Source organism: Haliotis rufescens, unplaced genomic scaffold (genome assembly GCF_023055435.1).
Source record: "Haliotis rufescens isolate VD_foot unplaced genomic scaffold, xgHalRufe1.0.p SCAF_3, whole genome shotgun sequence".
Classification (NCBI taxonomy): domain Eukaryota; kingdom Metazoa; phylum Mollusca; class Gastropoda; order Lepetellida; family Haliotidae; genus Haliotis; species Haliotis rufescens.
In genome coordinates this window covers 66,742,546-66,753,663 of record NW_025964001.1, presented here as the reverse complement: position 1 = coordinate 66,753,663, position 11,118 = coordinate 66,742,546, and the positions used below count along the sequence as shown (strand labels likewise).

General features: G+C 40.5%; 1 protein-coding gene across 7 annotated transcripts in view; it reads right to left on the bottom strand.

Moving 5' to 3' along the window:
- Positions 1–1,866: 1,866 nt before the first annotated feature.
- LOC124151493 overlaps positions 1,867–11,118 on the bottom strand; it is a 46,292-nt gene continuing 37,040 nt past the window's right edge. For 6 of the 7 annotated variants that reach the window (XM_046523993.2, XM_046523997.2, XM_046523995.2 and 3 more), the window contains exon 2: positions 1,867–3,308. In XM_046523993.2, coding sequence (XP_046379949.1) covers positions 2,625–3,248 — 624 coding nt within the window. In that variant the 5' untranslated portion in view covers positions 3,249–3,308 and the 3' untranslated portion in view covers positions 1,867–2,624. Of the gene's footprint in view, positions 3,309–10,769; positions 10,880–11,118 lie in introns of those variants that run through there. The other variant, XM_046523998.2, reaches the window with a different exon arrangement.

The window sequence follows — 11,118 nt, the reverse complement described above, 5'->3', positions numbered from 1 at the left end:
TAACTGTATAAACCTGTACCTGTAGATCGACAATGACTGATCATTATTTTTTTAAACCGAAATTGAATACTGAATACAAAAAAAAAGTTTTAAATCTAATTTCCTTTTCTTTGACAAATGAACAAATCCTGAAAAATTCCATTTTACAACATATCACTATTGATCGACTCCGTAACGCTTTGTGACGTCAAACATTTTTCTACTCCCTTGAGTTAATTATTCAACTGTGCGACATTCAACATTTCAGTCAATGGGAAACGGGGACCGTTGTTATTCGATTAACACGTCATGTATAAAATACAACACGTCATGTATAAAATACAACACGTCATGTATAAAACTTATACAACACGTCATGTATAAAATACAACACGTCATGTATAAAATACAACACGTCATGTATAAAATACAACACGTCATGTATAAAAAAACAACACGTCATGTATAAAAAACAACACGGTTCTGTATGAACATTTATTAAATAATATGTAAGAATGCAAAAGATCATCTTTATACATAATCCGATGAAATACAATAGTTGTCTTTCTATAACATGCAAACGCGTACAAACGATCTATGAAAATATGCATGGCACTGATACGATTAAAACAACTTGAGGTAGATAGATATTAGAAATTGCGTTGTCCTTTCAACACATCTGGATTGTCCACAAACCCACACAGTCCAACACAAACAGTCGATCCAAAATATACATTGGAAAGTGGTCACTGCCAAAGGCATTTAAAAAGTTTTCATCAATCAATCGGAACTCGTCGTGTACTGTCGGAAGAACCGACACAACCATCATTAGCACGGAAACTGTCGAAGTTCGCATTTACGTTTCATGACTCGTCGTTCTGACTGGCCATCATATATTGTTGTGGTCGTCATTTGCTTCATCAACATGATATGAATACTTCATATTGAAGCGGTTATACGCTGAGCAGCGCTCGAACAATATTTCGTTCTCAAGAATAATTTCTTGTGTCGTTTCCGGAACAAGCCAAGCATGTATTACGACAATAATTATTTCAGTTTCGGCTACAATATGACAAATATGACATGGTTCCTTAGTTCCATTTTGATTATAGTCATTACATGTATTTCTATCTTCAAATAAAGAATCAGTTTTGCACACGGTTCCACTTCACTCGTCTACACACATATGCCTACACAATCTACTTCCTGTACCGAATGGACAGTGGTCGCACGCATTCCCGCACGTGTTTGAACAGAAATCAATAACACCGAATGCATAAAAGCTCATGTAGAAAAAAGGTCATGCCGGCAAGGCATTAAAGACTAATATCACGTGTGAATCTGAGGTTGTTGAAAGATGACACAGAGAGTTTCATTATAAAACATAAGCTGTCTAAAAAGCTCAAATTCTTTGGGAGTGTTTTATGAAGCGAGTCTGCGCACTAGAAACTTCCGCAGTGTAAGGAGCATATCCGTGTCATCAAAGCATTGAAGTTTAATATCACATTGTTATCTGAGGTTGCTGAAATATTTTCGCTACAAAACAATGGATGTTTAAGAAACTGAGTACTAGAAACTTCAGTAGTGTAACAATTTGACATTGAACAATTTGATAGTACTTTATAGCCATTTAAAGTGCACCTGTATTGGGGACATGGCGGTAGCTCTGATAGGTATGGATTAGATTTCCTTGCTCTGGATCGTTCATACGAAGGAGGGCACGGGTGGCCCAGTCGTCTAAGGCGCCGCGATTCGCTGTGCAGAGTTGCGTTCCTTGGGCACGCCAGGAACCTATGATCGTGGGTTCGAATCCCGGTTCGCCCCGATTATGTTTCTAGGTTTGTCAGCACCATAACGGTGCTCGTGGATTTCACCAAAGTGGTAAACGTCTGAGACCTGCATCACTTCGGGCTTTCCTCCCACATTAAGCTGACACGCCGTAATATAACTGGAATACTGTTAAAAGCGGCGTTAAACCCAACTCACTCACTCACTCACTCACTCATACGAAGGAATGTTAGTGCTCCATGTACAGTCTGGGTAAGCCCGGATCAACGTCCATGTAATTTCAGCTTCACTGACAGTTCAACGTGTCATGGATCTCGCGACGGTTCATGCTAGTCGCCATGATGCGATGAGTTGACGTATGTCCCAAGTCGGCTACAACGCCGCCGTTGCCATGGATACGACTTACACAAAAGCCTGGACTACCGAAGATGGATGCTGTAAGGTTCACACGTTCATATCTTACATTTTAAGTACTTGTAGTAGCATGTTTATGGGTCATCGACAAAGTAAATGTAATCCGTGAGTGATGTCCCTTTTGTACCTTGACCCAGAATCCTTATCAGTCCAATTTGCACGTTGACACGCTGTGGTCCCATGAGCAACAAATGAATGCTCCTGGGAATTATGACATGATCAAATTGACACCAATATCATCATATTGGCCACATGCTGCAACGGAATGAGAAAGAAACACGTTGGTTTCTGCTGTGCAACAGCACTAAGCGTATGTAAGTAACACGCAGTTGCGTTTACTTATCCTCAGTGAAACATATCGACGTCTTACAACAGCTGCATATCCGAATGGCTAACGTTCACTGTTTGTTATCGTGATGACTGGCAGTGCAAATATGAAATCACTACGCCGGATCTATGAAATCAACCGGTTCACCTGCAGAATCTAGGTCCTCTCCGGGAAGGGGCGGAGTGACACTAGGCGATGGGGCGGAAGGTCTCTCGGGTATTTCCTGTCTTCTGATTGGTGGAAGCTGCTTCATTAATGTATTCTGCCGCGCTAGTCGAAGTCCGCCAAACGAACTATGCATACTCTCTGTCGCGAATTTCGTTCGACTGACAGATTTGGACGGAAGATGTTGATATGATCTAGAATTAACAGACAAACGTCTCTTGAACTGAGAATCAGTTTTCAGTTTCAAGTACGACCCTGTCCGACGTAGAGATTTAGCATTGTCCTCAATCGCGGCTATTTCACTGTCCAGCATGGGATCATCATCACTGTCCGACACCTCTGTCCTCTCAACGTAACCAGAGTCTCCGACAGCCGGTGCGACTTCGCCGATACCTGGGAGGGGTGCGCGACGTTGAAGACGGAGGAGGGTAGGCTGTTTTTCCAGTTGGAACTCACGGACAAATTTAATAATCTCCTCTGTCCCTGGATCGTTGCGACGGCGTTTCACCTTCCGCTCTGGGATGTAGACTGGGGACGTCGCCCTGTGTGGCCGCATACCTTGGTGTCTGTCCATCGTTGTCGTACTCTCAACACGGCATCTTCATACAGCAGCAGCAGCGTTTTGAGACGTCATCTGAAAAAGAAAGAATATATGTTTTTATTTTTGTTTTATTTTGAATCGGTTGTATCTGCACATTCATAGTATATTATTAAAGCGTGGTGTGGGTGAGTTGGGTTATATCGCAGCGTGTAAGCTTAATGTGGGAGAAAAAGACCGAAGTCTTAGACGTTTACCACTTCGGTGAAACCCACGAGCACGGGTATGGGACTGACAAACCTAGAAGCATAATCGGGGCGAAACGGGATTCGAACCCACAATCATAGGTTTCTGGCGTGCCCAAGGGACGCAGTGGTAAACGTATGAGACCTGCATCACTTTACTCCAACATTAAACTGACACGCCGTGATATAACTGGAATACTGTTAAAAGCGGCGTTAAATCTAACTCACTCACTCACTCATAAAATTAGGGAAAAAGACTGATTTCCCTGACTTCAAGAAAGAAACTAATATGAACAAGTCTACATATATATACAACAAATGGCCGGGACTAAAACATAAATTCGTTATATCGGTCAGTTCGTTATAAGAGTGTTCGTTATATACGTAGTTTACTGTACATACGTCTTCAAGTGATGACAGCAGACAGACAGAGATATTCTTCAAATGTACTGAGTGAGTAGATGAGTCTCACTTTGTAGAAAATGTAAAAATAGTTGTATTGAAGATGAATATACTGAAGATGTATGTATCCAGTTTCCAATGATTTAAGGGCAAACATCTAAATAACTGTTTCTACCACAATCCAAATGTTATTTCTTTTTTTTGTAAATTAACGACATGTGACTGTACAAAAACTATAAGAACTCTATCTATGTTCATTTAAGAGCCATGAAAAGGTTTGAATTTGTAACACACCCAGACTATGTTTTTCAGGACTTTTGGTCTCATCAGTAACATGAATAAAAATCCGTCGATTGAGAAGATGATGTATGTTGAAATAGTTTGTGAGGTTTCAATTTATGTTTGCCTGTTTGCAAGGAAGGCTGAATCAGTCATTTCTATGTTAAGCGGAATAGAGGTGAGGTGAATGGGGTTTAACGTCACGTCCAAGATTATTGCACTTGTATAGCGACGTGCATGTGTGTGTGTGTGTGTGTGTGTGTGTGTGTCTGCTTGTACTAGTCCGGACTGATGCCGATTTATAGTGCTAGCACACTGAGATACCATGCCGCAGTTTAACGTGATTACCCCACTCAGACACAGTATACTGACTCCGAGCCGACCAGTCCTTGTTTTAGCCCCTTAATGCCGAGCGCCAGACAGGGTAACAACAAGTACCATATTTTAACGTCTTTTGGAGGATCGAACACCGGACCTTCCGCTCTCCGGGCGGACGCCCTACCACTAGACCACGGAGGCGGTCAGCGGAATAGACGTGTGTTCCACTGATGTAGGGACGAGGCTTTATCAAAGTGCTTTTCTAATAATCAGGGAGATGGTAAATATTTGACGATGTGCGTCAAACACTTTGTTTCTTTGTTGTATATTAGTTCAAATCGATCTTGTTCGTAACTAGACAACGGGATTCATACATTCTTTTATGCTTTGGTTTACAATAATGGTGATATTTATAGTCCTGAATAGTTTATCAGTGACGTCTTCTGGAATAACAGGAAAAACGCACTTTGAAAATAGCTTGATAACTGGTTAACTGTCTGAAGAGCTCACTGATCAAACATGATGTAAACGAAGTCTGCGGGGCGTGGTTCAGAATCAGCTATTTCCTCGTCAAAGAGATTGACATCTGACTATTTTTTAGTATTTTTTATCACTTAACGAATTTATTTTTATAATGGTTTCCAGTGGTTGAATGTAATGGGTTTTTGTACATTTTAATTAACAATGGAAGCGCGTAGACTCGCGTTACATTAATATGGAATGCTTTACGGAACGGTTTCGCGTTTTGTTTTGTTTTTCGCGTTGTTTTTTTATTTTCGCTATAATTATTGTGTTTGCTGAACATTATACATTCTTGTAAAAAATTGGAAAACGCGACAAATCCATCAATCTGGAAAACGTGACATATCTTCCTTGAACAGGCTGAGAATAATATACGAATGTGCGGGGATATTGATAAATATTTCAATCAAAACGCCCCTTTTGTTAAAGGAAAAACATTGATAAAACTTCATTTTTTTCCATAAAACATTAATGGTTCATAAGTGTCGTGTTGCCTGGAATACAAACATAATAAATCAGCATGGCTAAGAGACTCCCGTCAAATGTATTCCAGGATATTGAAATGCAATCCAACATTTGTGTCATTGTTTAAACATGGATTAGTTCGAGGACGCAAACATTCCCATATCATTTGAAACATAAACATTCACTAATTCAAACCGTGGCTCTCCAGCTTTCAACTGTCAAAATGTAATCATTTGGAAAATAAATTACAGTTTGATCTTTGACATTACCGTTTACCGTTATCGTCAGTACAGCAAAACACAACCTCTCAATCCTGGTCTGTCGAAACGATTAGGTTCTTAGGGATTGTACAGTTTAGCAGTCTAATATTGATTTTAAGTGTAACTAAACTGGGCGGCAAAAGAAAGAATAGGTCGAGTTCCATGATCGATAAAAAATAACAAGAAGAGGTTTTGTGAATTATAATATAATCTAGGGAGGGTAACAAATGATTGATCATCCACAGTTTGAATGAAATTGTGCAATCACAGGTAATGTAAGCTCAAGGTAAACAATGTAGGGGTAAGAAATTTCATTTTCAAAAGTTGTCTGAAATGTCACCCAAAAATTGTCAGACACACTACAAGTTCATTGTCGACACAGTTGCCTTCAATAGCGTGTATGACCTCCAGCTGCCTCGCTGCATGCTGTGATACGCCGCCTCATCGATGGCGTCTCTCAGGGCCTGCTGCAATTCTTGTCTGTTGATGGGAGGCTGGTGACGTGCTCTAATCTGTCTGTGAAGATGGTCCCACAGATGTTCAATAGGATTCATATCGGGTGAGTGGGCAGGCCAGGGCAAAACGTCAACGTTCTGCTGGTTTAGAAAGTTCCGAGTGAGTCTTGCAGTATGGGGCCCGGCATTGTCGTGTTGAAACAATGTCCCCTGCTGTTGGTTTTGTAAGAACGGAAGCACAACTGGCTGTAACACTTGGTCTCTGTACTGCACAGCGTTCAGGTTTCCCTGTATAATCACAAAATCAGTCTTCTGATCTCCACAAATACCGCCCCACACCATGACACCTCCCTCGCCGAATGGATGGACCTCTCGAATACACACCGGAGCCAAAGGTTCCCCTCTGCGTCGATAAACTCGTTCCCTTTATAACTTAAAGTTTATAACTTTTAAAAAAGTTATTTGATAGAACTGAAGGAATTCGTTATAAACTGAGGCGGTCGGGTAGCCTAGTGGTTAAAGAGTTCGCTCGTCATGCCGAAGACCCGGGTTCGAGTCCCGACATTGGTACACGTGTGAAGTCCATTTCTGGTGTCCCCAGCCGTGATATTGCTGGAATATTGCTAAAAGCAGGGTAAAACCATACTCACTAACCCACTCGTTATAAACTAGGTCAAACGTGTGAACACAATATTTCATGAGTAAACGGGTTTAGTGGAAACATACTTATCTACCGTTGATTTGCTTGCGTCAAGCGGTATACTTTTAGATGAATATAACTTTCAGCGCGATTTGGCTTCAGTCTCTCATGACACAAGCCTGTGGTCACTGTTTAAACGGGGCAGACAAGGGTGTTCATTCAAGCATTGTTATCGTTCAAACTTTCTGCATGCCATCTTCTAATCTTGAATATTCTTTATACTAACGTACAGAAATGCGGTTTTTTAATGTCAATCAAACATGTGTTTGAACGTTTGGAGAAGCCTTTATCATTGGCTGCTATCGTGCTGTCCTGCAGTAATGTAGAATTGATGGAAATGTACATATGGTGCCTTAGAGATTGGGTGAATTTTATACGTACTTCCTTTAATTAGATACTGCACATTATTGAATCTCAAGCACCACGATTAATATAGTGCTAAGCCACAAAAAAAAAGATTTTTACTAAACTCAGAACAAATATAACAATTGAATTTCATTGCATGTGGGAAACAGTGAAAACCCTCCTATATTTATTGTTATCCACATGCAATTAAATTCAACATGTAACAACGAAACCCCGATGTCATCATACAATAAAAATCCGATGGCATTAACAATAAAACCCCGATGACATCATACAGTGAAACCCCGATTGCATCATACAATGAAACCCCGATGGCATCATACAGTGAAGCCCCGATGGCATCATACAGTGAAACCCCGATGGCATCATACAGTGAAACCCCGATGGCATCATACAATGAAACCCCGATGGCATCATACAGTGAAACCCCGATGGCATCATACAGTGAAACCTCGATGGCATCATACAGTGAAACCCCGATGGCATCATACAGTGAAACCCCGATGGCATCATACAATGAAACCCCGATGGCATCATACAGTGAAACCCCGATGGCATCATACAATGAAACCCCGATGGCATCATACAGTGAAACCCCGTTGGCATCATACAGTGAAACCCCAATGGCATCATACAATGAAGCCCCGATGGCATCATACAATGAAACCTCGATGGCATCATACAGTGAAACCCCGATGGCATCATACAGTGAAACCCCGATGGCATCATACAATGAAACCCCGATGGCATCATACAGTGAAACCCCGATGGCATCATACAATGAAACCCCGATGGCATCATACAGTGAAACCCCGATGGCATCATACAGTGAAACCCCGATGGCATCATACAATGAAACCCCGATGGCATCATACAGTGAAACCCCGATGGCATCATACAGTGAAACCCCGATGGCATCATACAGTGAAACCCAGATGGCACCATACAATGAAACCCCGATGGCATCATACAATAAAACCCCGATGGCATCGCACAATTAAACCTAAATGTCAGCATACAATGAAACCCTGATGGCATCATACAATGAAACCCTGATGGCATCATACAATGAAACCCCGATGGCATCATACAATGAAACCCCGATGGCATCATACAGTGAAACCCCGATGGCATCATACAGTGAAACCCCGATGGCATCATACAGTGAAACCCAGATGGCACCATACAATGAAACCCCGATGGCATCATACAATAAAACCCCGATGGCATCGCACAATGAAACCTAAATGTCAGCATACAATGAAACCCTGATGGCATCATACAATGAAACCCCGATGGCATCATACAGTGAAACCCCGATGGCGTCATACAGTGAAACCCCGATGGTATCATACAATGAAACCCCGATGGCATCATACAGTGAAACCCTGATGGCATCATACAATAAAACCCCGATGGCATCGTACAATGAAACCTCAATGTCAGCATACAATGAAACCCCGATGTCATCATACAATGAAACCTCGATGTCAACAGACAATAAAAAACACACACCCCTTCGAATATCAAATGGTTAGTTCCTACGCACTGACCTTGTGACTGTTGAAACAAACGATCTATTTTGACATACTCGCATCGACACATCGTGTTAACGACTGAAAATGCCGCATTAATAGACGAGGAATATTGACCTCGTGTAGGCTGAGCTGTTGTGACGTAAGCAGTTTCCTACACAAATACTACCTCCATTATTTCTATGAATATTCTCAATGGCTGTTGTCACACAATATTTACTACCAATGTCAATATGAAGTATTTATTTTGTAGCATCGGCTCAAATTGAACTAGCCGTTGTGATACAACACATCACAAAACTGTTTTCATAGATTCAAAATCGATGTACTCTGTTTCTATGTTTAAAGAAGCATGCGGTGACGTGAGTGTCAGTGTGTGCTACATGTTATATTGACAATGTATGTTATGATAAACATTAAACAGCTTGTTCGTTCCTCAAATGTTATCGGCCTTGTTTTGCGTCCCACAAAAGGCAAAACTATGAGGATCAGTGATGATGATGATGATGATGATGGTGATGATGATGATGTTGATGATGGTGGTGGTGGTGACGATGATGATGATGATGATGATGATTATGATTATTATTATTATTATTATTATTATTATTATTTATAGAGTAAAATAAAAAATGCAGCAAAGAGGGTTTGGGTGATCCTGGCATAATCAGGCTGGTTAGGACACGCAGCCCAGACGGCGAATGGGACTCTTTCCAGGAAGCGCTGTCTAGTCAAACCCACCCAGATCTATTCGGAGAATGTGAAGACTCCCCAACACTGCAGCCTTCTGCATCCTGGTAGCAAACCCGGGTACTCTCCCAATGTCAGTCAACAGATTGGGAGGTACCAAACCTAAGGCACCGAGAACAATGGGGAGTGGGACAACTTGGTACTTGGGATGCAAGCGTGACATTTCGAAAGCGAGGTCCGCATACTATCTTGAAATTTCAACTTAGTTTCTTGAAATTTCAACTTAGTATCTTGACATTTCAAGAAAGTATCGAAAAACAATTAAAAAACCAAATGGCCCTAAAAGGCTTCCGTAGATCTTGAAATTTAAAGATTTTTACTTCAAACGTATATTTACATCTTAGGATGTTAACGTATTATCTTGAAATTTCAACTTAGTATCTTGAAATTTCAACTTAGTATCTTGAAATTTCAACTTAATATCTTAAAATTCCAAGATAATATTTTGAAATTTCAACTTAATATCTTGAAATTTCAACTTAGTTTCTTGAAATTTCTACTTAGTATCTTGAAATGTCAAGATAGTATCGAAATGTTTTTTAAAAAACAAATGGCCCTAAAAGGTTTCCGTACTTATGAGTTGTTCCCCAGAGATTTACCTCGGCAACGCAGATACACGCAGTGGCCGAACGATTGCATCCAAAAGGGGGAGAGACGTTACAATCGGTATTTGGAGAAAAGGTACAGATAATCGACGTGAGGATTGTGAGAAAATGCGGGAAATACTAAAACCAAACCCACTTGTTCATAAATTCATCATTATTAAAATACGGATAAATATTTCTAAATCCTATACATTTTTTCATCATCCTTAAAGAGGCTGTACATCATGTTGATATCACATATGAGAAATACATGACTCATGGTCGTTGTTTGTCGTTCAATAAAACACTGTAGGGATAATAAACCACTCGGGCTGCGCCCCTCATGGTTTATTCTCCCTGCAGTGTTTTATTGTAGTATCTTAAGCTTACATCATACGCAAAAATATGTCTAATACACGAAATGTGAATACGATAAATTCATGACTTTCTGGTCGTCATCAACAACCTTGTTGCATAACCATACTGTTTTGACAAATGTGCCAATCCTATATACATTTAATATGCATCACAAAAGATTAACTTCATATACTCATATTGACCAATATAATGTGATGTAGTATTGAAAATACATTTCCTATCTGTACCCAAGAAAAAAAGAAATAAAGTGATAAAAAATATGCAATACAGATAATACAATAATATAACCTTGACATACCAGAGATGCAGAGACTTTCACTAAGCGTAAACCTCCGCTGAACGTATGACTGACACAAAGCCTGTTCTCTGCGCCATGTATCCCTGCGCTATGTAAGTTTCACATGCCAATCACAGCACTGAACTCCCGTGTCTATTCCACCGTGTATATATATGCCCCCGAATCAGGATGTTATTGATAGTGAAAATGGATAGTAAATTTCGTCTCTATTTGCCTGACAAATGAACTGGTAAAGTTGATGCAAAAAATATGCTCGGGAAATTAATTTCCTGTTCATCTAGCCCTCCGTAGTGTCGATTAGGCGACACGCATGCCGTATGAAGTTGCAATTTACTCCGGGGAAATGTGA